Source organism: Branchiostoma lanceolatum, chromosome 15 (assembly GCF_035083965.1).
Source record: "Branchiostoma lanceolatum isolate klBraLanc5 chromosome 15, klBraLanc5.hap2, whole genome shotgun sequence".
In the NCBI taxonomy this organism is placed as follows: domain Eukaryota; kingdom Metazoa; phylum Chordata; class Leptocardii; order Amphioxiformes; family Branchiostomatidae; genus Branchiostoma; species Branchiostoma lanceolatum.
This window is the reverse complement of record NC_089736.1, coordinates 15,330,943-15,357,021: the sequence shown is the minus strand read 5'-3', so window position 1 is coordinate 15,357,021 and position 26,079 is coordinate 15,330,943. Positions and strand designations below refer to the sequence as shown.

The following is a 26,079-nucleotide window of genomic DNA, read 5'->3' as shown; positions in this document are numbered from 1 at the left end:
GCGTCCCTCGGCTACACAACTCCCTTGGCTACACAACTCCCTTTAGAGAACCTTGCCCCCCCCCCCAATATATACGCCGCTGTTCATAGGAAGTCTGCGAAGGAGGCTAGACATATGGTGACTTCTTATGTAACATAGCGACATGTAAGATCCAGTTTCATTCATAGTTCTTTTTATATAACGTTAGTGACACGTGTACGTAAAGTTCCCAAAACGACCAAAGTGAAGACCGTCTGCAGAAAAGAAGCGTCCGTATGAGAAAGCCAAAGAGTTTTCAACTAACCAATTTCTGGCGTTCAAGGACCTGTCCAAAGGTAGACATTAAATATAACACGCTAGGTATCATAGCCATGGTCGTCAAGGCGAGGCAGAACACTTAAAACAAGGGTAGATGCAGGCGGAGAATGGTCTTAAACAGTAAAAGAGGCTACCTGTGTTAAGACTAGTAGAATACAAAATGTATAAAAATCATCACTATTACCCAACACCGAGTTCTTGTCTAAATACTTCCCTATACTATCAGTAAATGCCTAGACAACTTGAAAGAAAGGCATCAACAATCACGCATAAATGTGGATGCGGATTGCATACAGGTGGATGCAAAATACTTAACCAAGCATGATTTACACGGGCGGGACGCTGGCAATCAAGCTGACAAAAAAGCCCTGCAACCGCGCGCGGGAACACCTGTAACCCGATATTGTCTTTCGCACGGGATAAAAGCTCACCCAGGCTTACCAAAAATGAAGATTAAGACTCAGCCAGAGCTCTTGTTCATGCGAACCAATTTAATAGCGTAGTACCTTTTACCTAAACTTTCGAACTTTGCACACGAACGACTTCATGGATCTTCATCAGATATGTTGCACTCTTAGCAATTACAATGCCTTTAAGAGCCCATGGCTCGTATCCCTTTGCCATAGCCTCAAACGTTTCTGCCTTATCAAGATGCAGTTAAGTGAGACATCAGAAGTCAAACATTGTACAGAATAGTATAATCATATGAGAAAAGGAATGATAGGATAAATCGATAGGATAGAAATGGCTGGAGAAATATTTACAGATAGATTCACTGATTGTAAGGATGTCTTTAAAAATTAGACAGCTTCTATTCCTTTTTCCTCACTCAACATTTTCCTTATACAAATAGACAGTTTAATAGATGTGGTGCAAAGCCTTACCTGTAGTGGCTTTCAGTTCTACATCAGCGTTTTTGTGTTTGAATATGTTCTCTGTACATTGTTACAGTCTCTTTATAACACTATCCATGTTCGATTGAATAGCTGCTTTCAAAAGCACAATTGGCCACTTGCATTGACGTCACGGGTCAGAGGTCACAGAGGCGGGCCGCCATGTTGGGTGTCAAATATCTCACCACGCGGCCACGTTGGGTGGCATTGTGCACTCAAGGACATCTGTCAAACTTCCTCGATTTACACACGTAGGTGATCGTGTCGCTGTATCTACACTTGTTTTGTGAACATGGTACACACTTGTGCTGCTGTCGGATGCCATAACAGGAAGAATACTGGTTGTCCCGAGTCTTTCTATCGATTTCCGCGCGATGAACCGAGAAGAGGAAGGTGGATTGCAGCCGTAAAACGGGAAGACTGGCTGCCAACCGATTCAAGCAGGTTGTGTAGTACACATTTCATCTCAGGTAGGTAGCATCCATATTATGACACACGGTAAATTTTGACAACTTCATTGATAGTTTTTTAATGCGTGCTTTGTTCGCGGAAACATTCGTGGTAAGAGAAATCCGGAGAAAAAAGATGCCGTCTGCTACTCAGTTGTTTTCGTAACGTAATCCATCTAGAATGCCCCCCTCCCCCAGATCGCTCACGAAGTGTGCTATGAAATATAATCTACACTCATTTAGCTCCACTTTTAGAGATAACCGACGATCCGGAATCAGTTTAATAGAATTCAAATGCCGTGTGTAAGGTTCACGAGGATGTTGCTTGAAGTTGCCAGGCCTATTTTGGTGGCCGATGTGCCGGTAAACTCGTATTATAACTTATACTTTGCATTTTTTTAAAACTTGAAATACTTAGCCTAGACATGCTAAGAGTCTTCATATACATATAAACAAATCTGGCACACATTTCAATGCTTTCATTTTCAACCCGGAGGCCTCCTTATAGAAAAATTAATGTTCAGTATTTTTTTTTTCAGGAAAGAAGAGTGATGACACATTATCGCCCGACTACGTTCCGTCACTTTTTGCATATGTATCATCGCCTGTAAAGAGAAAACGTAATCGTGACTTTGAAATATTTCAACAGCGACAAAAGGTAAAAATTCGAAGAAAGGAACAAGCCAAAACTGATCAGGATGCAGTGTCAGCTCTGCATAACCCCATGGCCAGTGTCAGCCTACCAGCACAAGATACTGTGGCAAGTGCATCAAGTCCAGTGTCAGCTCTGCATAACCCCATGGCCAGTGTCAGCCTACCAGCACAAGATACTGTGGCAAGTGCATCATCAGATCCAGTGGAAATGGACAGCAGGCACACCAGTGCCACCGGTGAAAAGCCAGTTGATTATGCAACAGAGTGCGAAAATCTCAGACTTGAAAATTATAGACTTAGAGAAAAAATTGAATCGTTATCACTCACAGAGCAGGTATTCATGGCTAATAGTGAAAAGGTAAAATTTTACACCGGTCTGCCAAATTACAATGTATTTAATGCTGTTCTTACTTTGATATCATCGCACATGACAGAACGAAGAAATACTAAACTCTCACACTTCCAGCAGTTGTTGATAACACTGATGAAGTTGCGATTAAACATTTTCCACCAGGACCTGGCTTATCGCTTTGGTGTTCACATGTCTACCATTTCAAGAACTGTACATCAAGTTGTGGATCTTCTCTATGCTTTACTGGTACCAACTGCCGTCATCTGGCCTGACAGAGAAGAACTTAGAAAAACACTTCCCATGGCTTTCAGAGGAAGGTATGGAAAATGTGTGGCAATCATAGACTGTTTCGAGGTTACACTTGAGAAGTCCAGCGACCAAGAAGCTCAGTCACAGACTTATTCCTCCTACAAATCAAGAAACACCTTGAAATACCTTATTGCTATTGCACCACAAGGTGTGATAACCTTTATTTCAAAAGGCTGGGGAGGGAGAACCAGCGACAAGTCTATTACTGAAAAAAGTGGGTTTATAAAAAAACTGCTACCCGGTGATCAGGTACTTGCAGACCGGGGATTTGACATTAAAGGCACCTTGGCCACATACGGAGCTTCATTATCAATTCCTCCATTTACAAGAGGAAAAAAATAACTGAGTAAGAAAGACGTTGACTCAACAAGAGCATTAGCATCCCTTCGAATTCATGTGGAGCGTGTGATTGGAACTCTACGACAAAAGTACACTATGCTCAATGGCCCAGTAGAAATTCCCTACACAAATACAAACCCAAACTGTGACCTGACAACGTTTGACAAAATTGTTCAGGTGTCTTGTGCATTATGCAACCTATGTAATTCAGTTGTCCCGATTGAGTAATGAATTTTCAAATCTGTGAGTGATTCCTCTGTTCATGCATCTGGCAGAATCCAATAGAAAGACTCAGGGGTACCAGGATTCTTCCTACCAGTATAAGTGCTTCCAACAGCAACACAGGTGGGTACCATGCTGCTAAAATATATATACTAGTAGGTAGTACTAGGTAATAAGGTACAGCTACATGATCACAAACTTGTGTAAATCGAGGAAAGAGGTTAGGTGTTATGGTTCATAAAGAGAAACTACATGTAGCAATCATTGATATACTTATATGTACAGCATCAAACATGTTTATTGATATTAAACAGGAGCCTATTGTGACAATAGAAAAATTCTGTCTCAATATACAGTATTATACATGTGTATCAAAAAATCACACTGTGAAAAAATTACCTGGTTTCAACCTATCACCAGGTTATATGATGGTAATACCACAAGTTTTGTACATTAATTATTTGATAAACATTTGTCACATTACACAGGTCTCTATACATATTTATGGTAGCATTCTTCTTCTTTTAATAGTTTTAATGATGATATGGTAATATAGTGATGCTTCATTCAGATCCATATTTCTGTAGTTAGAAAAAGTATGTGTATTTGCAATACCTACAGGATGAGATGTGTACTTAATCAGTTATTCTTTTATATTAAGTTGTATTATATTTTTGATTATATTGATCTATGATGATTTATGATAAAGGATTTCATTATAACAGCATTCTAAAGGGCTACATCTGAAAAGTGAAATCCAATGTCTCGACATATGTATGGACCTAAGCTATTCCAAGTTTCAGGTCAACAATAATATTACATAGTAACATGAAGGCACAGAAGCCGAAATATAAATTTAGTGCAATTTTCACTCAAAATTAGATAAATTACAGCATTGTAAAAACCAGCAGCATTTAAAAATTGAAATCATTATCGCAGCGCTTTGTTACAAGGCATCAATATTCAGATGTTCAGTGTTGTGCAGAAGCTACAGTGTAATATTTACCAAGCAGTTCTAACATGATACACTTCTGGAACAGGGTTTTTGCTCTGGCTACATGTGGAGAGAGGAAGGCAACATCAGGGTAAATACGCTCTATGTGGAGCTCCTGTGTTGTCTTTCCCACACCTCGCCATACTACAAAGTCACAGTATTTGCGACCAGTACATGCCAACTGGGCCTGTACCTGGAAATAGTAGGGGTGACTTTGCTTCAGCTGTAAAGTCTGCTCCCTTAACTCCAAACAAAACTGACGCTGATCAGCCTCGGACAGAATGGATTTGTCCTTCACACACATAGGACACTTCACCTCCAGGAGGCCCTCTCCACAACACTTGCACGTGACAAGTGCATCAGGAGAGGCCCCCAGGAAGCTGTGCTCTTTATGTATGTGGAATCCTGACTCTTCCACAGTAAGACGGTCATGACTCTTCAGCTGCACCTCCTTGTAGCTGCTAATCGCAGTACTCTCATGCTGACATCCCCATCTGAAAATATGAATACCATAAAATCAAAAAGCACTTTGGCATGGAAACATATCTCACATCAATTCATAAACGGTTTGCAAATAACATAACAAAGCTGAGAATCAGTGCACATTGCTTAGAAGTTGAAAAGGGTCGACACCACAACACACCAGCCACTCAGAGGTTGTGTCCCACATGTAATGGAAGTGTTGAAGATGATTTCCACTTTGTGATGAATTGTCCAACTGATAGCAAAGAGAGAGAGATATGCTTTTACAGACTATTACTACTAAGACAAACTTCACCCTATCTGGTACACAGAGCGATATTTTCTATGTGCTGTTGTCATGTCCGACTCCTATATCTATGTACATAGGTCAATTTCTCCATAAATCATTCGAAAAGCGAGACAGAATTACCCATACATTACTATATTTATTGTAACAAATACACTGGTTTCGAAAATATTTTGTACTTAGAATTATAGAACAGATTGTTGAACAGATTGTTGATTTCATTGTACCATGTACGATTGTTGAGCAATAAAGTTCACTTCACTATATACTGTTTTTCTTACCCCCCCTCCCCCACCCTTTGAAAGAAATTTGGTTTCCCAGGGCACAAAAAACACTAACAATGGGCAATGTATGAGAATTTGTAGACTGAACTTCATGCTTTACATAAAAAGTAATGTTACTTCTTGCCCTTGTCCCCAATTTCAAGTGTATTTTCATGGTGTCAAATTTCAGGAGGTACATGGTCTGATCGATTAACCAGATTTTAACATGTCCTTTTTCAGATGAATCATGTCCAGATATCTTGGGGTGTTTCATGCAAGAACCATCTTTTAGAACACCATTAAACACCTCATGGATCCATAAATCAAAAACTGAACATAAATCAAAAACTGAAATGACAGCAACACAAAGAGCTCACTTCAACAAAAGCTAACATTACACCAAGGATATTGAAATCACCAAAAAATGTTTCAGCAATAAGTAACATACAACTAAAAACAGTTTCAAACCAAGAACAACTTTCAAATGTTACCTTGTTGCTGTAGTGCTGAACTTGTAGGCGTTCGGATAGCAGATCCGTTTTATCAGGGAGATTGACGGATTGTCAGGATTCGTCCTCACAGCAGTCTTGAAGTTCGATGCAGTGATTCGTCCTGCCCTATACTGGAACCAGGTGTTACTCTTGGTCTGCAGCCTTGTGGTCTTCTCCAGGGCAGCCACCTTTAACAAATTGTGAAGGAAAATGAATTTGATTTGAGCAGTTATAACAATATATCAATGAGGTAAATGTTTTTTTTCACATAATTATACTTAATATCAAAATGTGTGCAGATGACTAACCTGTTCTGTGCTGAAAGAAAGCCTGCTGGCCTCTTCTTCACACTTTTGTGTGAGATCATGATGGCTGAGCTGCATGTATTCTGTCCTGAAGAGCTGGCAGAGTGGGGAGGGCATATTGAGGGCAACAACTGATGGTATGTAGGAGTCATTGAAACCTTTCACAAGGGAAAGTAAGGCAGGTTTGGCTCCTGAGTCCCTTATCATATTGTGAAAGGTCTCCCTCTGGCTTGCTGTGGCCATGGGCTGTTGTGTTTTGGTTGTAAGGGAGGGTCCTGTTGCTGCTGTTTTTGGCATCTTTGGTGGGGTGTTGTCCAGCAGTGGGTGCTTCGGCCTTTTAAAGTTGATACTACTGGCCTCTGCATGTGCTGTCTGTGGCTTCCTCTTTTGCGGTTTATTCCATTGAGATGGTTTGGAAGTACATGATGTCTTCATATCAGCAGCTTTGGCAATGTAGAACAATGTGGCTGCCACATGTGAGCACACTTCAGACACTCCTGCCATGCAGTCACAGTGGCCAGTTATGACTGCCCCATCCTCCTGCACTGCAACCCACACACTAACTGCCTTGGTCCTAAGGGCCATTGAATGCTTTACCTGAAAAAACAAACAAGATGATTTACTAATTCAGCTAAAATGCATTTTGAGCAATGGTCTATATCTATCCTCCTTATGTCTAACCTCCTTGGTCTATCAAAACTAATCAGGGCACTAAATACTGTGCATATCACTAAGCAGTTAGTAGATATTGCCAGACACAAAAAAATGAGTTGTAGAGAAAGCAGTATATACCATTTTAAGAATCATTCACATCACACAAAGTAAAAAGGTAAACTAAAAAGAGATATAAAAACGGTAAAAAGAGCCCATTGCATGAAATGGCCCGACTGGGGTTTGAACCACCAACCCTCAGATTGCGAGACGAACGCTATACCGCTCGGCCAACGCTACGGATTACGCGATTTTGCATGCAAAATTTAGACTTACAAGGCCGTACACCGTTTACAGCATATTATCACTATTGGCACAGGTACGTACGTACACAGATTTATCTAGATGTTAGATGAAGATAAAATGTCAATTTGTATCCAACGTGACAAATAATTTCGACCCCTACCTTGGATCTTATTAGATAGATGTGCTTGTCCGATGTTGTGTTGTGCTGCCTCGAAACAAGCACGTCGTCCACCTTACCACTCACGAAGTATTTGTACGCATCCAGGCTCTTATAGGCCTTCATTGATTCGCCAGTATATTCTGATGGTTTACTGATAAGATAGATGTAAATATCTGGGAACTCAACACCCGGCAGTATGTCGCAGTTCAAGGCAGGAAGCATCCTGGACGTCGGCAGTAAATACGGGTCGCCGGTCCCCAGCATGCCGCATTTCTGCCTGTATCGTGTCTTGTCATCCCGGCCCAAACTCGAGACATAACTGGAAAGCGCTATCCCGTCGTCTGACGGGCGTTTGTCGCTCATGACGGCAAAACTTTACACATAACACGCACCCACGCACATACACAAAATAGCAGACGACAAAATTCGAAACTCCCGCTGTTCTGACACCCAAGATGGCGGCATAAACAAGGTCACGTGTTCTATGACGTCACGTGCAAGCGGCCAATTATGACACACTGAACACTGACGTCATATAATTAAATCATCAGGTGAAAAATCTAGAACAGTTACGTCATATAATTTAATTATCAGGTGAGAAGGCGTCAGCATGACATAAGTTGCAAACGGTGGAAAATCCAAGAACTATTACGGACTTATGTGTAACAACTTGAAATTAAAAACTTGACTTTGTAATATATTAAGCACAGTAGTTTTTTTTTTTTTAGCTTTCCTTTAACTTCTACCCATTAGAAAGTGAAGACTGTAATATAAGGGTCATCAGCTCCCGTCGCCCGTTAAGTCAAATTTTAGTCAAGTGAAAACCCTCCTCTTATGCTTAAGGCAGAAGTAGGATGCAATCTATGAAATGCTTCCGCCTCGAGATCTGACCTGACGCGTCGCAAAAAAATCATCTTCTTCGAGAAGGTAATAGATTAAAGGCAACCAAAGCAATACTAGGGCCCAAAATATGGAAATTTAAAAAATGCTGAAATCTTTGTGGTAGTGACATTTACTAACACCATTGAGCACATTTGCGTAATAACTTCATGCTTTGAGCATTTTAAAACCACGTAAAACGTGTCGTACGATGATTTCCTTAGTTTCACGAGCCTGAAAAAACCTTGGCGATGATTTTCCGTGAGTTCTCACATCACAACTACGTATTTTTGCATCATGTACGTCGCTATATATTGATAGTTTTTTTCAACTGATCATGTATAGAAATGACTAAATAAATTGACTGCCAAAATCCGATTTTCGGGCCTTAATATTGCTTGGGTTTCCTTAAACAGTAACCACGAACCTGAACTCTATAACGGTGTAACCACGGGCAGGAATGACGACAGTGTCCCTGATGGGAGGCCTGTTGAAGTTCAAGTTCGCCCTTGTGCCGTTCCAGGAAGCCACAATGCATTTGTTTTCGTTCCCACAGTCGATGTCAGCGTTGGGCATTAAGAAAACCAATGAACAAAGAGAAAATTATACTATTATAGCCTCAAAAAGTGTGGTGGCGTAGTGGCAGGGTGTTTGGCCCCAGAACTCAGAGATACCGGGTTCGAATCCGGGGTTCCCTTATTTGTCCCGTTGACGTTGTGCCATTGGGAAAGGCACTTAACACGACTTTCCCCACTTTACTCAAGTAAAATGAGCTTCGGTTAGGGACGTCCCTCGGATAGGACGTTAAATGGAGGTCCCGTTTTTGAGGAGAGCCAACCTCAGCACGTTAAAGAACCCAACACACTTAAAGAGGTCCTTCCCGGTGTATGTGGATCATATAAATCTGTCCGGATATGCAGCTTGTACTCTTCAGTACAAACCTGGTTTGTTACGCCTTGATGCGGTTTACCGGGTATGCAATGCAAACAAAAAAAGCGTTTTCATTATATGATACTCCTTTCAGACCGAATACCATATTCAGAGTTTAGAAGGTCGCCTATACAATTTTTTTTCGTCATCCCACTGCGTGTTGCACTGTTTGTTGTTGGTGTTTCTCTAACTTAAGTTCGAAATTGGTGTTCGCATTTGGCTTTTATGAATCTTGGTGTGATTGGAATGAAAACTCACCCGTTGTTTCGTTGTAGTCTGGAAATCCCATGGCCAGAACCCTGAGGTCGTAACCATGGAGATGGATGGCGTGGTGCCCTCCATTTCCTACGCCGAGGTTCATCAACACAAACCTGATGGTCTTCCCGTGTGGAATCTCCGCCATGTAGGTACACTTACATCCGTCCGTCTCACAGGCGGCTTCGCAGGGGGTGACGTCATAGGGTGCTTTAAAAATCAGTGGCTTTTTGGGGGAGGCAAACTTTCGACCATTTACTGAGGAGTCAAGTAGGAATCCGAAGTTGAAGAAGTACTCCTCCGTTTCTGACTCGTCCGACATTGAATACTCTTCTGTGCTGTTCAGGTCTGAGACGTAGACACATTCCGTGTTGCTGCCTTGGGGGAACGCCGGGAAAGGGCAGTTCAGAACTTGGCACGGGCTGTTTTCGGTACAGGTTTGCATGGTCGTCATCGGGTCTTTATCGGCAGGGGCGTTGCCATATGCCAGGATGGCTTTCACCTCTTGCAGTCGGTCCTCTGGCTCTACATCGGGCCCTTTTCCCGCCCACAGCGTCTGGGCACGGATCCAGTAGTTACCACTTGGCTGATCACCGACTACTTCAAAGTCGTAAGACTCTCCCGGAAAGACGAGGATGGACTGAACCTGGACCGGCTCGACGTCATGTCCGTCATTTGCTACGACCGTCATGCTGTGCGCGTCGATGGACACGCGGAAGGTGTACTCTGCGCCTGCGTGGATGAGGCGGAACCGTAAGGCTTCTCCTCGCGATATCTCACACGTAGTGAGAGGCGCGGAGCTGTTGTTATAACGACCACGGCCGTTGATAAGGGCAGATTTGAAGTTCATAATCGTCAGGAGGTTACCGTCGAAGCTGTATCCACGATCTTGCGAGAGCGGCTAGGATTTAAGAAAATCGAATGTGGAATGATTATTAACAAGAAAGTGCGATATAGCCGGACGTGTGGCCATTGTTATCTACATCTATAGATTGATATTAGAGTAAGAAACATGGCAAAGCTTCCAATCCGTACGTCCCATCTTTCAAAAATCGCCCAGTCCCTCATTTGAAAAAAAAGGGAATTGCTATCTACATTAACATTTACATCACCTACATTATTTATAAAGCAAACCTACAAAGAATTGTCCAAGAGCCTCTGTCTTGCCGTCCACGTCAACTTCATTGAAGTTGTCATGCCACCAATCTTGAAGAAATAGCGGCAGAGATGGAGTCGTCGGCATACTGTTAAGCACACAAAATTAACATGAAGATCTGAAGTTTCAGTAGAACTGAATAAAACAAGAGCTTTTAAAAAAAGCTGGCGTTTCGGCTACGTTTATAAGTGTGAATTGTCTTTTCCCTTTACTTGAAGTAAAATCTGCCAGAGGAAGTCACTCAAGGGCTGTTCAGTCTATAAGAAAAATTGTCATTTTGGGAAATGAGTACTGTTTTAATAGAGAAAGGCAGATTGGGGAAAGCAATTTTGAAGTTACGTCACTTAACTTAAGTGCTTTTGAAAAAGCTGGTCTTGGCCTACAACTTGTACTTATTTGTAAAATGTATAATAGGCTCATTATAAAAGCTATCAATGTAATTATGTACATGGCACGCAATAAAACATAAAATTTGAAAAAGCACCATTGAATCATCAGCACTATGGTAATTAAGTGAAATAGAAGTTCATAACAGCTAAGGTTCTATCTAAAATGACTACCAAATGTCAAACAAATCAACAGCTACCTCATCCGTATTATTCTGGTTTCCGCATTTACAACATTTCTTCCTTATTTTCCTGGGTAATTTTGCTAAAATTCATGAAAATTCCCATAGTTTTGTGCCGAGGGGCGCCACTTTCCACGTCCGTGTTGTCTGAATGAAGTCGATACTGAACAATGGAGCATTTGCTACTGTAACAAAGAATCGCTGTTTTGCAAACAACATCAAGAGCCTCTGTTTACATCGGGGATAGAAGTTTAGTGGCGAGTGTTTTGCAAGAATCATCTTACCGCGCATAGGAGCCGCTGCACGGTATTTTCCATTACAATGAACAGAAAAATTCGAATGCCGGGTTTGGAATCTATGAAGTCCTGTTCATAAGACAAAGGCCTTGTATATATTAAATGAATATTTAAAAATAACAAATATAAAATATTTCTTTATTTATTAATGAAAAAAAATGATATTCATAAATATGATATTGATAGATTAATATAATATCAATATATATTTTTGATATTCAATATCTAAAAAGAAAAAAGAACCAATCCATGCACGGAGACGAACCCGGATCTTCTGGGTCCGAAGTGCTTCGCGTTGCCAGATCGGCCAGGCTGCGGTACGTAACTATTCACTCTGGACGTAATGCTATAACCTCACTATATGGTATCATTTATGCCGATTTTTGGTCGTTTTCTTGACGAAATCATTTTTTTTCTTCTGCAATCTTGTGGAATAGATGTAATATGGTCATTTTTCAGGATATCAAAGTCCGAAACCACAATGCAATGATATTTCCGAACAGTTGTAGCAGTTACATGCGGTCGCCGTCCTGTGTCACATGCAAATCTAGCCTGCCTGCATTTTCGTGCTCTCTTGCCATATAAGGCAACGGCTATACAAGGATTTGAGAACGTATTGCCATATAAGGTGTTATTGTGTGCGACACAGTGTTGAACCAAGCTTCCCTGGTTCCTTCCTTGCATGCTTGAAGGTAAAAGCCAGGACAATGCGTTCCGGCGCGCATGCGCCGAAACGCAAAAAATTCTGAGACCAAAAGTAAATGTTACTGCCCTCCTGGTTATGATATACAGAGCGCTGTACAAAAAAAAAAATTGAACCACAATTTCTTTGTTGTTCGCGCAGAAAAAAATAATATACCAAGAAATAAAAATAGGTCTGTTCTTGTGGGCCACCGTACCTACCTGTTCTTGTGCACTATAAACGCCCCGTACAGACCATCTTCCTTCTGAGAGCCGAGATGACTGTGATACCAGTGTGTTCCCGCCGGCTCCGCCTATTGTAATATAAAACTAGAGTTCCACGACCTCATACCTTCGCCAAATAACATTAACCTTAAAGGCAATCAAAACAATATAGGCCAAAAAAAATAGAAATAAAAAATGCTGAAATCTGTTTAGCATATTTTCTTAATAATGTCATACTCTGAGCATCTTAAAATCGCGAAAAAACGAGCCGTTTGGTGACCCCCTTAGTTTCGGGAGCCTACAAAAACTCTGTTGAAGATTTGCAGTGAGTTCTCACATCACAACACGGACGTTGCTATACATTCTGATATTGTTGTTTGAACTTATCATGTAAAGAAATAAATTGACTTTCAAAATCCAATTTTCGGGCCCTAATATTGCTCGGGTTGCCTTTAAGGACTGATGTAAGTATTAAGTTCTCGTCATTTATGGTATACCATTTCTCTTCAATCATTCAAATTAGATCTCTACTTGCCTAATTGATATTTATCGATATCCCCCTCTTTCCCACTGACATATGCCACATGTTTGAAGGTCCTATCATTGAATGTTAATAAAGGATAGACATCCGGATAATAAGATATTACGCAATGAAATAGTTACTCAAGCAACTCTATAGATTTTGGAAACACAGGATTTATAAAATGTCATGAAATATTAGCTCATGTTTTGCCTGATTAGCATCTTAATATGGCAATTATATGATTCACTCAAGCTATCTTCAAACCAAATATAGATGTAAAATTACCGTCATTTACCAATATAGCATCTTATTGTTTTCTCATTAATCATCCAAATGAGGTAATTTATTTGTATAATTGATATCTATCGATATTCTTCTCTTTCTCAGTAACAGACGCCCCATGTTTCAAAGCCTTATCATGGAATGCAGCAGATTCATGAAATGTCATCAATTATACAAATTATATTCTGTTCTGCATAATTAGCATCTTGCCATGTCAATCATCAGATTCACTTATGCTATGTTCATACCAAACGCACAGACCTGGTTTTCAATTACTTAGTAATGTCAGCTGTATGTTGACCTATTGTTCTAGATTCTGAGACTGTGTACCAAGTCAAGTCTCTCACATACTTAAGGTCTCATTTATGAGTTTTTACGCCACATAGGCTTACATGTTATAATGTGTATTTTACATGGGCGCGTTCTTAATGCAGCTATAAGAAATGCTCACTTCATCCAATCTCTGTAAATAACATTTCCAATCTGTAATTAGTTACACCCGCAAAAAAGGCATTTTGTAGTTATAAACGCTCGACCGCATCGGCCGAAATACAGGGCTGTGCACGTCCGACCTCGCGCGCGCCTGCCGAACTTTACCGCCAACTTTCTTCAGTAACAAACAAGCTTTCATCAGTTTGACACTTGAGATCAGTTGGGCTGGCTAAAAGGGAATTTCCCACCGATATAAACACCCGTTCGTGCTGCCGTTCCTTTTTCGGGGTACGGATTCTTTTAGGGTAACCCCTTGGAGTTATACAGGAATGAGACCTTAAAACATATGTCGATATGAAACAACCATGTCAATTTTACACAGAACATGCTCTTCTGGGCGATCCGGCACGCAGGTCATCCGTCTGTTCTTGACTTCACGGCAAAAGCACCAATCATTTCCTGCCAGCCCGCAGGACCAAATTTGGTCTCGACTGTCAAGCCAACCTTCCCATCCTGCCATTCTCCGGTTACACCATCTTCAGTCACTCTACAATATGCAGATAACTACAAACACACCCCTACATAGAGAAACCGAAAACAGGACCTCAGTTTCCACTCGGGTAATCAGAAAATTGTACATAGTAGCACCCAACGCAAATTGTAATATTCAATATGGCGTTTGCACGTTTCATTATGACTCAAATGTAAAACTGCTGTTTTTATCGTAACTCACTTTGAACCTGTAGGCGAAACTGTGCATGGGTAGGATGGGACACTGCGTGACGTAAGGCACCCCGTCCATATATGGCACACCGCGCATGTACATGCCGTGGAAGTGGAGTGATGTGGCCTCTCTCATCAAGTTGTTGACGACGGTCACGATCACCTAATCGGGGGAAAATAGAAAGTTGAGGATGAAAAAGCTATTAAAAGTCCGACTATAACACATCAAAAGTACAAAATGTATAAATTAGTGATTTTTCTGGTGCTTGTGCAAAAGTTGGATCAATGGTTCAGAATGTTTTTGGCGACGTCTCAGGGGCGAGCCTAATGGTGTGAGAATTCTGCAAGAATTCCAGGAATTGTACAGGGATTTCTCCACAGGAATTCATTCCAAAGGGGGTCATGCATTTTTTTTAGTCCATACGAATGTTGGAATGTTAATTGTCGACAGAAAACTATCCACAGGGGGTATTCTAGGAATTCTGAAGGACAGAAAGTTGGTCATCCAGCTATTTTAAAAACATTTGAAACGACAACAATTATCATAAATGAAATTACCAGAACAATAAAAACAATATGAAACATTGGATAGGGGATGATTTGTTTACTTGCGCTCCTTCCATGACCTCCAGCGTGGGACCGGGGAACTGGTCGTTCACGAGGATTACGTTTCGCAGCACTCCATCAGCTGTGATGGTCTCTTCCACAGGAACTATAGTTCCGTCTATGTCCGAAACATACCTGTTTTTGACCTGAAGGCTTCCATTTGTCAGAATCTCAACCTGGAGTGTTGGTAAATACGGAATTATTGGGTGCTACTGCAACGGGCACGGACCAGCAAATAGAAATCTGTATTGACAGTTAGGTAAACATGTGTAAGTTAAGGATGACATAATCCCATGCCTCCCAGTTGTCCAAAAAGTCCGATTCAAACAATTCCATACGGCGCAAGATTTCAAAATTTCGCCGCCACAGTAATTTCTGATGATGTCCATTTAGGGACAGCCCACTTCAAATTAGGGGTTTGTACAGGCTTAAATATGAACGTCTGCACCCTGCACGGTCTCATCGCATCTAGCCTGAGTAAACTGCGCTCCTAGCGGCAGCCCAACGTTTACCGCTCCCTAGAATAGTAGTTTCTTAAGCCCCTGCCTCACATAACCGACCATAACTTCCTGACGTTGGGGGAGAGGGTCATTAACCCCAGACAGTGAGAGATTGAATGTGTAAACACAGACTATGTCTCATCAATCCTGCAAGATTTCCCAAGAAAAGGGCTTCTACGAGGCCATAATACTGAATGGCATAAAATGGACCCTACACACAGGCATCTAATACCGGCCAGTGACGTCATAGAAAACTACAATTAGATAAAAGGAAAATGTAACAAGGTTGTTACTGTTTGCTCAAATGTGATCAACAAACCTAACACGCTGTTACATCAGACTAATAGGATGCCAACGTTACTTGCCCCCAAAAGCTACTTGCCCCCATTGGAGACCATGATAAGAGGCACTTAAGCAAGGCCCTGAAAAAGTACGTATTTTAACTTCAATCTTAAAAACTCTTCTCCATCAGGAAGTCACAATGACTTAAGGGTATACTTGATAAACATGCAAAGAAATCAGGGTTGTACAGCTCAAACTCGCCGAAACGACACACGGAAGTAAACAGACACTACCTTTGACCCAGTTCCCGTCTGTATCCATCCGCATGACCCAACAACTCATATATTTTCTTACGCCACCTAAACTGCTGAGCGTAACAAATTTCAACCAAAATGGAAAGCTAAGACCCTACCAGTTCCTTCTAACCCTATAAGTCCCCAAATTGGGAAAAAAATCAAGGAAAAGACAGGTTTTAAAGATTTTTTTTAAAAGTAGGAACTACAAAGGTAGTCAAATATCTTGCACTCTACTGCGCAACGCAACTTCGGGATCAGCCCTAATATACAGAATTCAAAATGGCGCCCTCACCCCGTTGACCTCGCCGTCACTTCTGATGTGCGACATGGTGCGCTTATAACGAACCACCAGGGTGAACTCACACACGTCATCAGTGCACCTCTGCGTAGTTGCTATGGAAACGCAGAGGCAAGCAAAAGCAAGTGTATGGAGCAGATCCATGATTCCTTTGGGACTCTACCTGAAAGAAAATCACTTTGTAATCGTTTACGATTTTAGGTGACAGGAGCATGCAAATATTGTGTTTATCATCTTTTTCATGAGATCAAATATGCATTCGTACATTGCACTTCTGTGGCCAAACATCTACAAAGAAAATGCTTAATCCTCCTTTCATATCAACATTTACTGACAGTGATGATAAATAGTGGTCTCCACAGCTTTCCACTACAAAAAAGTCTCTCAAACCTAATGCTTGTCAGATTGGTTACCGGTAAATCATTTGTCCTCAGCAATGCGAGCTTTGAGAACTGACTTGTGATGTTTTTAAAGACCGCATTGCTTATTGTAAACAAAGGTTTTAAGTGACAATGAAGTGTCGAGACAAGGTGTGGATATTATGGTGAAGGAAATTTCAACTTAAAGAAACTTAATGCCGTTGTCCTCAACTGAGATGAAGGACGATGCTTTTTCAAGTAGTTAGTTGTAGTCAAATTAAGTCAAATCTTTATTGTAGTGGAATGCGGCTTCCCTGCGACTCACGTATTTTGCAGCCAAGCCACGCCTACTGTGTGTTCAGTTTTTTGCATGGACAGAGTTGAGGCATTAGCACGAGGATAATGCCTGATGTTATCCATTCCAAGGTGCCACCGGGTTTACGTCACCATCCTAAATGATGAATGCAGTCCCTTATAGCAGGTCCTAGCCGAGGCCAACCCTAGGATCGAAACCCCGCCCACGTATCCGCGGGATCAGATCCATTTGGCCATGGTGAAACAGGCTATCGATCTGTTGTTGTGCAAACTTCGAAGCACGTGGTGATATATAGGTCCGGAAGTACGTCATACTTTGTGAACTATATCGTAGTATTAAAGTTAGGGTGAACTAATACACACTTTAGTAATTTTGGGAATAGAAAAGAATGCAAGCCATCCAAAGAAAAACCTTTTGTACCGATCGGGATAATCCTTCCCAATTCAGGGGAATTATCACATTAATAATAATATACTCGATTGTTCCTTATATGATAATGAGTGTTAATTGCTGTTTAATACAATAGAATTAGATAAGAAATGTACAAAAATGTCAAAGCAGGACATTTTCATATACCTGATGTGATGTAAGAACGAGCATATAATGGACAAAGTATGTAGTCATGTTTGAAAATGTTCCACTAAAGAGAAGAAACTACTAAGTGATCAACATTAGTTTAGCAACAGTCCATCGTTTGTTTAATCTTAAGTTCACAAAATTAGAATGTAAAATTGTATCAATTCTTGCTCTGCATTATGCTTCCTATAGACCATGTGTGGTCATCTGTGCATCTAGTCTATATGGGCAGGAACATGGAATAAAGGTAAAGGGCGCGGTCCACTCCCCGGGCTACATCACGGAGTGTTAATTTAGAACGGCCAGTCTGACTGTCTCGGGCCGCCGAAGGGACTCACTAGCGGCCCGTCCCTAGTCTGGTTCCCAGGGTACGATGTAACATGTGGCATTAGCGACAAATATTGAAGGGCTTTGGTTGGGACGTGTGCCTTGGGGGAGGGGTCCAACGTGCGACTGCTACACATCGTACGAAGGATCTAACGCAGATATACACAATCAGTATTTTAACTTTACAAATCATGCAAAACAAAGAATATCCTACCTAGTACCTGTTGTCACCCTCAGGTCAGTGGACGACGTCCGCACTATTGGGACGATAGGTATCTTCCTAGCTGACAAGATGACTGTTTTCGTAGCTATATCTACACCTTGTGTAATGTAAATATAGCTTTGTAATAAGAGACGCCAACGTGAGAATCTACGTGTGCATTTTCTCACACACCACAGTTGAGGAAAGATTTTAACTCAACGTTTAGCACACGAGATGCATCCCCCTCCCCTCCATGCTGGGGACAAAAATGGCAAATGTTCTAAAGATTTTTGAAGAAACAGATTTCGAAAGAAAAAGTCAATATCATTATTGGATGATCACCAGGCAACCATGATAGTTGTTCAATATCCAATGTGAATATTTAAACCACCAGACTTTATCTAACACTGCCCATATCATATGATATCAATATAACTAAACTATAACCATGCTAACAGCTCTAGACTTGATACAATGTAAAAGATAACGCATGAGAAATACACTTCATTTGTTAACTATTCACTAAGAACCATTTAAAACGCGGGCGCGTGTAGTGGTGTCTTAAATCAACATGCATGTAAAGTTGACGAGTTGCAAGCGCAGTTTGGTCATTCGCAAAGATCTGGAAGCAACAGCACCAAACGTTTGCTAAGTTATAACACTATGAGACTCCCCGTTTGTAAATGACAGCGTTTATCTTGTCATTTATTTAAATGCTCTTCTTGAACTCGCGCAGTACAAGGATGCCACTCTTCAACCCGCGTGCCCCATTAATTCAGCTTCTTTCACGGTCATGTTTTAGCGCCCTCTATCTCTCAACACACCAACTGCAGCATTGTGAACCGTGATCAACCGCACCATTACAAGGATAGAATACATCAAGCAGGTCGTGTATTACCTCCTTGTTGGGGAAAACCAAATCAAAATGGCATCGGAGAGGAAACACATTAGGACTCGGAGCACTTTTAAAAAACCGATGGTGGGTAAAGAATTTCTCAAAGTGAAGGAGCAATATCTGTGACAGTCAGCACACAGTTTGCGGGCAACATCATTTTTCAGAAGTATTTCGACCTTGATGTGTCTCCTTTCAAAAATCTTTTTGATTTGGTTCACCCAAGAAGTCTCTACAACACCTGCTTGGTGTATCCTATTCTTGTGACGGTGCGGTTGATCGCGGTTCACAATGCTGCAATTGGCGGGCTGATATATAGAGGGCGCTAAAACATGACCGTGAAAGAAGCTGAATTAAATTGAAAGGCCGTCATTTGCTCCTGAGCAAATTTAGCATGTTTCGCCAATACTCCACCCCATGCAAAAGTGGGCTGTCCCAAAATAATACCTGGGCAAATTGAAACATAATAGAATAACTACAAAAAAATTGCTATTTCAATTTCAGGAGTTATTTTGGGACAGCCCATTCTGTCAGTTTGGCAGGCTGTTTGACAGTTTGGCAGGCTGTCCCAGAATAAAACCTGGGCAAGTTGAAATATCATCTACATGTAGAAAGGCAACATTTGCAAGACCAACATACTTTGCCCACCTCCCTCCCCATGCATAAATTGACTGTTCCAAATCATCCCTGTGCAAAAAATCTCTTTGCGAGTTCTGTGAAACGCCAAGAGCCCTCCGTATAGTTCAGCAACTTCTTACCGCAAAGGCTTGCGAGATTTTTCGAAGAAACTGTGAGAATGTCTGCGGAACACCCCCTGCAAAAGACCGGGATTTTGCAGACTTTCACTTTTCGTCGCGTACTATTCAGAAGTCACTGAATTGAAACACCTGACCTATACGAAAATTAGGAGACCCGATTTAACGTTAATGCCTGAAATTGTGAAAAAAATGCGTAATAGCAAAGAATGCTAGGCCGCAACGAACATAAGGCACGAGATGAGACCTTTATTCATACAAGAAAATTACATGTATATTTTAACTATAGTTGAAATTGTGACGGCTTTTAAAAGAAGACAAAAAAAAAAAAATAGTCAGCGAAAATTCCAGCCCGCCAGTCATGAATGCTGCCGTAACATTTATTGAATGCACACACACACATAAATCCCTATGTTCTGGCAAATTAATTAGCGACGCATGCCACCTGGGTAAGCATTTCCCCGGATGAATGTCGGTTTTCTTCGGTGACCAATGGCATAACTTCGTTCAGGGATCTGGGTTTTACATTTCTGTTAATCATTAACTATTCTTCTCGCTGTTGGTAGTTGATAATTGGATCATCTCTGCTCATGGCGACATGTTCGCTTTTAGACGCGTCACATAATCTATGTTATAACATTGTAAAATTGAACACAGAAAATAAAACTAATCCGATAATTCAACTGTTTAATTTTGAAATGCTACAGTTGGTAAACTGAATCTTTGACCAAATCAGCTGCAATTCTAGTGTTGCAGGTCATTGCTAGTAAAAAGCGCCGCTTCCCGTTAATGTTTTTTATTCCTACACTACGTAGGGGCTATTGACCTTTGCTTTGTGTTGTTAGCGCAGTGCGTTGTTCCATATCGTTTCGGCATTGTACGTATGACACTGTTTTTAAGTTGCGTTTTTTAATAATCATTTTCTACCAAATCAGGGCATCTGATCTGCCATTAAAAGGTAGACCACCGCCCCTCCCCCAAATTATGCAACACCGAAAAACTACAAACAAAAATTCTGCCGTCAAAATATTATTTCATTTGTATCCACGTGCACAGCGATTGCAAGCCGTCTTGTGTGATTCTTATGAGATTCCATATGCCAGGAGCAAGGAAGTTGGAGCAAAGAGGTTTATCTATAAAATGTATAAAACCTCCTTGGTTGGAGTTAGTATTTTGGGTAGTACTAAGTACTGTTTTATATTCAGATGTTGAAAGTTTCCGAAACTGGTAGCCGCGGCAACTGTTGGAGGGCTTCTTTTACTTGTAGCCTTAAGGCCCCCTCTCATTGGGCTGCGGTACTGTGGCGGTAGCGTGCGGTAGCTTGGAAATGGCTACCGCCGCAGTGCCGTGCACAGATCTCAGCGTACCGTCCTAGTGACGTCTCAGTGCCGTACCAGTGCCGGTCCACACCGCCGACGTGCCGGTTGAAATGGCGATTTTTTTCAAAATTTGAAAAAAAACGCAAGTGGCAAAGTGCCGCGCGCTCGCCGGGAGCTTACCGGGAGCTCACCGCGCGCTGTTGTGTAAAAGTGATATGTCAGTTTCAAGGTTATACGTATATTCTATAACATGTTACCTTTGTTGCACCAAGTGTCATAAGTGAAAATCCTTTTATCACTTGAAATCAATTTTTGATGCATTTTTAAAAATAATTTTGCATTGTATTTTGATCCATTGACAGCACTGCGATTTCAGATTAATTGAAAGCACTACCATCAAACTACAATCGGTCCATTTCCCTAGCTATTGATCTGTTTAAGAGTTTGGTTGAACCAAATTTACTGCATTGTAGTGAGGTTGAGGATTGTAGCTGTAGATACTCTGATATTTTCATTTGGATATTGCTTAATCCCACTGAAATTAGATCTCTGCATTGTACATTTATTCCAGTACGGAAGTTGATAGACTAGTCGCTCAGGAAAGGAATCAGACCACTCGTCTACATGCACTCGCCCTGCTCTTGTGCCATTCAAGAAATACAGTGATAAACTGAACTTGATATACCAGTCAGGCACTGTATCGCAAATTTTACTCAATGTTTCGCCGTAAGGGGTGATTTAGAAGAATTCCTATTGATCGTTGATAGTCAAACATAGTTGATTAGATACTCTCGCTAAGATTAAGTAATTTACCTACTAACAGGATTATTAAAAAAAAATATACGACACTTCATCATTCGAAGAAGAAAATGACTGGGCTACTCACGCTCAGGATATATTATGTAGACATGTTTGGCTTAGCCCCGCAGTTAAGACGTTGATACCAACCGTTTTGGATATACATTTAAAGAAAGTGTGAAACTCACGTTTCTCCCTGGCTGGAGGGAACCACTTAGAAACTTTAGTAAACTCCAAACATTTTATAAAATCAAAAATCACTTTGGTAGGGAAGACTATATCACATCAAATCATAATAAACCAATAAGCATAACTACACTGAGAATCAGCGCACGTTGCCTAGAAGTTGAAAATGGTCGACACCACAACACACCAGGCACTCACAGATTGTGTCCCACATGTAATGAAAATATTGAAGATAAATTTCAATTTGTAATGGCCATGGCCTGTTCCACTTATGGCAAAGAGACAGATGCGCTATTACAAAGTATTACTACCAAGACAAACTTCAGCCTATCTGGTACACAGAACTAGAACGATATGCCCCATGTATTGTTGTCATGTCCAACTCCTATACCACCTACATAAGTCAATTTCATTATACTTCATCCTAAAAGCGAGGGAAAAAATAATCCATACATGGCTTTATTGTAATTCATACACTGTTATCGATAATGTTTTGTACTTATAATTGTAGGATAAGTTAGCCTTGCAGTATTGTTGATTTAGTGCCATATATTGTACCATACACGATTGTCGAACAATAAAGTTCATTCAATAACTTGCTCATCTGGGCTTCAAACGCAAATGCGCCGCACGTCAGTGAGAGTGCAAATGAAAATTGGTGGAAGAAACGCGACGGTGCCGTAAAAATCTGCCGTGGCAGTGCCGCCGCAGTGCCGGAGCCCAGTGAGAGGGGGCCTTTATGCATTAGCCCTATCATAGGGCTACGAAACTGGGCGACTGAAGGCGTATCCCAAGCTACCGTGAAACTGTACTACAACTCAGTCTTTGCAAAAGTTTCAAAAATTTCTTCTAAACGCACCGCAAATCTCTGATGCGTTTTTCGTGACAAGCTACCCGGTAACCGTGAAACTGTGACACAAATTCCCCCGCAACCATCCTTGGGAAACTGTGTGATATTGAACAAAAACATCACGGCAATATTTCCTATACTAAAAAAAAAAATTACATCGCTGTATTTCACCGACGAGAAGCAAAACTTATTACTGAATTTGAAGCTAGGAGTCGTTGCCGCATGCCGAACGAGCTCGTATATACAACTAGCTTCCTCATTGGCTTAGAGGTGACCAACCACACAATCGCTTATACAGTTCCCCGTGCAGCGCACGTGTTTGCCGCTCTGGAACGCCGCCGGCGCTACAAAGTGAAACCCATAGGTACCTCAGTGCCTTGGTTGTATAAGTTTTCGGTTTGGACAGATTTTTCGGTCTATCACTATAACGTTAGCTATGCACAATCTTTTTTATTTCCTGGAATGCTGGTAATTTCATGGTAGTTGTGCGAGATAACTGTAATGTGGCATTGTCGCCTGGTCACTCAGATGGTGCATTGTATTTTCGTTTTTTTTTTTTTTTCGCCATCAGGGATTGTGGGAAACGTATCTTCAAGAAATTTTCAGTTGTCTTTATCACGTAGCCTGAGTGTCATCCTGTTTCAGTTCCAGGCTGTATCTTCACGTTTGGTGAAGGTAGAGCCTGGAACTGAAACAGGATGACACTCAGGCTATTTATTACGTACTCTGACAAAATGTTGTTTTATATTGCTGTGTCAGTCATTATCCTGCGAAACTTTTGTCTTTTCCGTGGAGTTGCCTATGAAGGCAGTTTCCGGGTGAAAATTGCTTTCAATGATGTTGTCTGTTTGTTTGTTTGTTTGTTTGTGTGTGTGATTTACCTAAAATAATAGGTCCAAAAAAACAGTCACATTCCAGCGGACTTGAACAATTAATTCATGATCAGTTTTAAAAGTATCATAGGTTCTACCATTCGTAACAAAAACTTCCACTGTATCTGATGGAGTGTCGTTTTGAAGCGTTGTTGGTTTTCAAATACATATTTTACCATAAAGAGGTTGAATGTGATTGTGTTGTTGTCTCGTACTTTGTCCAGAAAGACATGGCGCTGGTGAAAGTGTCCCTGGTGCTTGTGGCGCTGGCGGTTTTCCGGGCGTACTACTGTGACGAGCTTGTACCGCAGCGTATCGCAAAGCCACACTGGTTTGCAAAAGTGAAGATAATGAAGAGAAGAGCAGCGCGGAAACTGGTAAGGAATGGTCTTATTTTGGGGCTTGAAATTTTTGACATTTTTTTCAAGTAGACCAAAAATGTATATCTTGGCCTCCTGCGCCCTGGTATTCCAACCGAATGACCTGAACTTTGATGTAGATGTGTCCTGAACAAATATTTAAAGGACTACGTTCACATGTTTGGAAAACACCTCTTAAAAACGATGTATTTTTTTTTTTGCAATATTTTGCCACTTCTGTCACTTCCAATGCCAAATAGAGTGTTGGAAGTGACAGCCAATGGGAGCGCTAAATTTCAGAATACGAGCGCCTGATTGGTCAATTGAATTACTCAATTTACCTTACATTTCTGATATTGAACAGAAGAGCAGCGCGGAATCTGGTAAGGAATGGTCTGCTCTCATTGTTGTCACTCTTTCTTTAATACCACACCGGCCGTTTGTATTCACAGTACCAAGCGCCGTATGACGATCAGAAAGAATTGGATTTGTGTTACCCTTGACTTTATAATATATGATGAATGTGAATATCATGCAAAACGTACAAGTAAGACTACGAAGACAACAAAACAAAACAAAGCGTAAACATATTCATTACTTTTCATCGATGAAATTCATTGAGTGCTCTGTCAAATTGATATCGGTCGCTACCAGGTCACAGGCTCAGTGATATACCTGCTTATGTTTGACATGTACTCTTGGGAATTTCGTCTCATTTTTCCAGGCTGGAACTGGAGAGAAGATGGGCGTAGGCACGGAGCCTCAGAACTTCCGGTCTATCCTGAGGACATGGCCATGGAGAAACCTGAAATCAAAAGACGCTTCTAACCAGGAAGAACTGCAGCGCACGGACACCACGTTTAACGGGGTTTAAGTCCGAGTCTATAGCCCTCAGGCAGCGGCCAAGAGTAGCAGGAAGGTGTCGGGCCTGGTGTTCATCCATGGAGGCGGCTGGGTCCTGAGTATTAGTAAGGCACCCTTAAAGGCACCCAGAGCATTTTATGAGGCTTGAAAACTGGAAATATTCTAGTTGCTGTAATCTTTATGAAATTGACATTTAATGGTACTGTTTATCACATTTGCGTGCGGATTTCTTATCAAAAGTGCTCAAAAGCGGCACAAAAATAAGCTACATGGCGCTCTTTTAGTTTCACGCGCCTAGTGTAAATAGACCGATACTATAGCCCCTCCCACCCCCGTCAAAACGTAGAAATGCAAAATTTAAACATAAAGATGCATATATTTGACGGACATGCAATCACTCTCTTATTGGTCGAACCGCTAATTGTGATGGATAGTCAGGAACAGTCTATTAGGGCTTGGATTTTCTATCAGTTCTCTCCACACAACGACATCGTATCCTTGCTCCTTTAATGTCGATATGTAATGGTATAGTGTTAGTGAAACTTACTATGTGTAGGAGGAATGACTAGAAACTGGAGTTTTTTTATTCAAGTTTCAAGCCTCATAAAATGCTCTGGATGCCTTTAATTTCAACTAGACGGAGATCGCACTGCGGCCTCGCTGCGACCTAAATTTGATTTGTGCATTCATTCATTGTATTGTATTGTATTGTATTGCACTGCATTGCATTGCATTGTATTGTATTGTATTGTATTGTATTGTATTGTATTGTATTGCTGGCACCAATATAACCTTTAGTTGAATGATGGATTGCTTTGACGATGCTGAGTGACGTTTCCAAAACTTATTGGTTCGGCATGTTCCATCTACAGCTCCCTACGACCATCTGGCGTCCCATCTTGCCAAACAACTTGGAGCTGTCGTCGTGCTCGCGGAGTGAGTATTAAGCTTTCCTTTGTTTGTTTGTTTGTTTGTTTGACATAACTCCTGCATGAGGGCGATGTTGATATATGGCACA

At 41.2% G+C, this 26,079-nt stretch overlaps 3 protein-coding genes across 3 annotated transcripts; 1 reads left to right on the top strand and 2 right to left on the bottom strand.

Moving 5' to 3' along the window:
* Positions 1 to 1,308: 1,308 nt before the first annotated feature.
* On the top strand, positions 1,309 to 3,430 carry LOC136420545 (uncharacterized). The gene is made up of 2 exons (XM_066407495.1): positions 1,309 to 1,660; positions 2,179 to 3,430. Exons 1-2 carry the CDS (start codon positions 1,483 to 1,485, stop codon positions 3,294 to 3,296), a joined length of 1,296 nt encoding a protein of 431 aa, XP_066263592.1. The 5' UTR covers positions 1,309 to 1,482; the 3' UTR covers positions 3,297 to 3,430.
* A 202-nt stretch (positions 3,431 to 3,632) lies between these two features.
* On the bottom strand, positions 3,633 to 7,962 carry LOC136420544 (uncharacterized). The gene is made up of 4 exons (XM_066407494.1): positions 7,455 to 7,962; positions 6,341 to 6,934; positions 6,033 to 6,220; positions 3,633 to 5,003 (listed from the first exon to the last, which is right to left on the bottom strand). Exons 1-4 carry the CDS (start codon positions 7,815 to 7,817, stop codon positions 4,487 to 4,489), a joined length of 1,662 nt encoding a protein of 553 aa, XP_066263591.1. The 5' UTR covers positions 7,818 to 7,962; the 3' UTR covers positions 3,633 to 4,486.
* Positions 7,963 to 9,486: 1,524 nt separating this feature from the next.
* On the bottom strand, positions 9,487 to 16,416 carry LOC136420300 (uncharacterized). Its single transcript, XM_066407148.1, has 6 exons — positions 16,381 to 16,416; positions 15,013 to 15,186; positions 14,415 to 14,567; positions 12,442 to 12,533; positions 10,657 to 10,762; positions 9,487 to 10,419 (listed from the first exon to the last, which is right to left on the bottom strand). Exons 1-6 carry the CDS (start codon positions 16,414 to 16,416, stop codon positions 9,487 to 9,489), a joined length of 1,494 nt encoding a protein of 497 aa, XP_066263245.1.
* Positions 16,417 to 26,079: the final 9,663 nt, after the last annotated feature.

Coding starts and splice junctions, on each gene's coding strand:
- LOC136420300 (XM_066407148.1), bottom strand. CDS start 16,416: ATGTCGCACATCAGAAGTGACGGCGAGGTCAACGGG. Junction 14,568..15,012: donor AGGTCATGGAAGGAGCGCAA/GTAAACAAATCA, acceptor TCCCCCGATTAG/GTGATCGTGACCGTCGTCAA. Junction 10,420..10,656: donor AGGCTCTTGGACAATTCTTT/GTAGGTTTGCTT, acceptor CTTAAATCCTAG/CCGCTCTCGCAAGATCGTGG.
- LOC136420545 (XM_066407495.1), top strand. CDS start 1,483: ATGGTACACACTTGTGCTGCTGTCGGATGCCATAACAGGAAGAATACT. Junction 1,661..2,178: donor TAGTACACATTTCATCTCAG/GTAGGTAGCATC, acceptor TTTTTTTTTCAG/GAAAGAAGAGTGATGACACA.
- LOC136420544 (XM_066407494.1), bottom strand. CDS start 7,817: ATGAGCGACAAACGCCCGTCAGACGACGGGATAGCGCTTTCCAGTTAT. Junction 6,935..7,454: donor TCTATCTAATAAGATCCAAG/GTAGGGGTCGAA, acceptor TTGTTTTTTCAG/GTAAAGCATTCAATGGCCCT. Junction 6,221..6,340: donor TTTCTTTCAGCACAGAACAG/GTTAGTCATCTG, acceptor AATTTGTTAAAG/GTGGCTGCCCTGGAGAAGAC.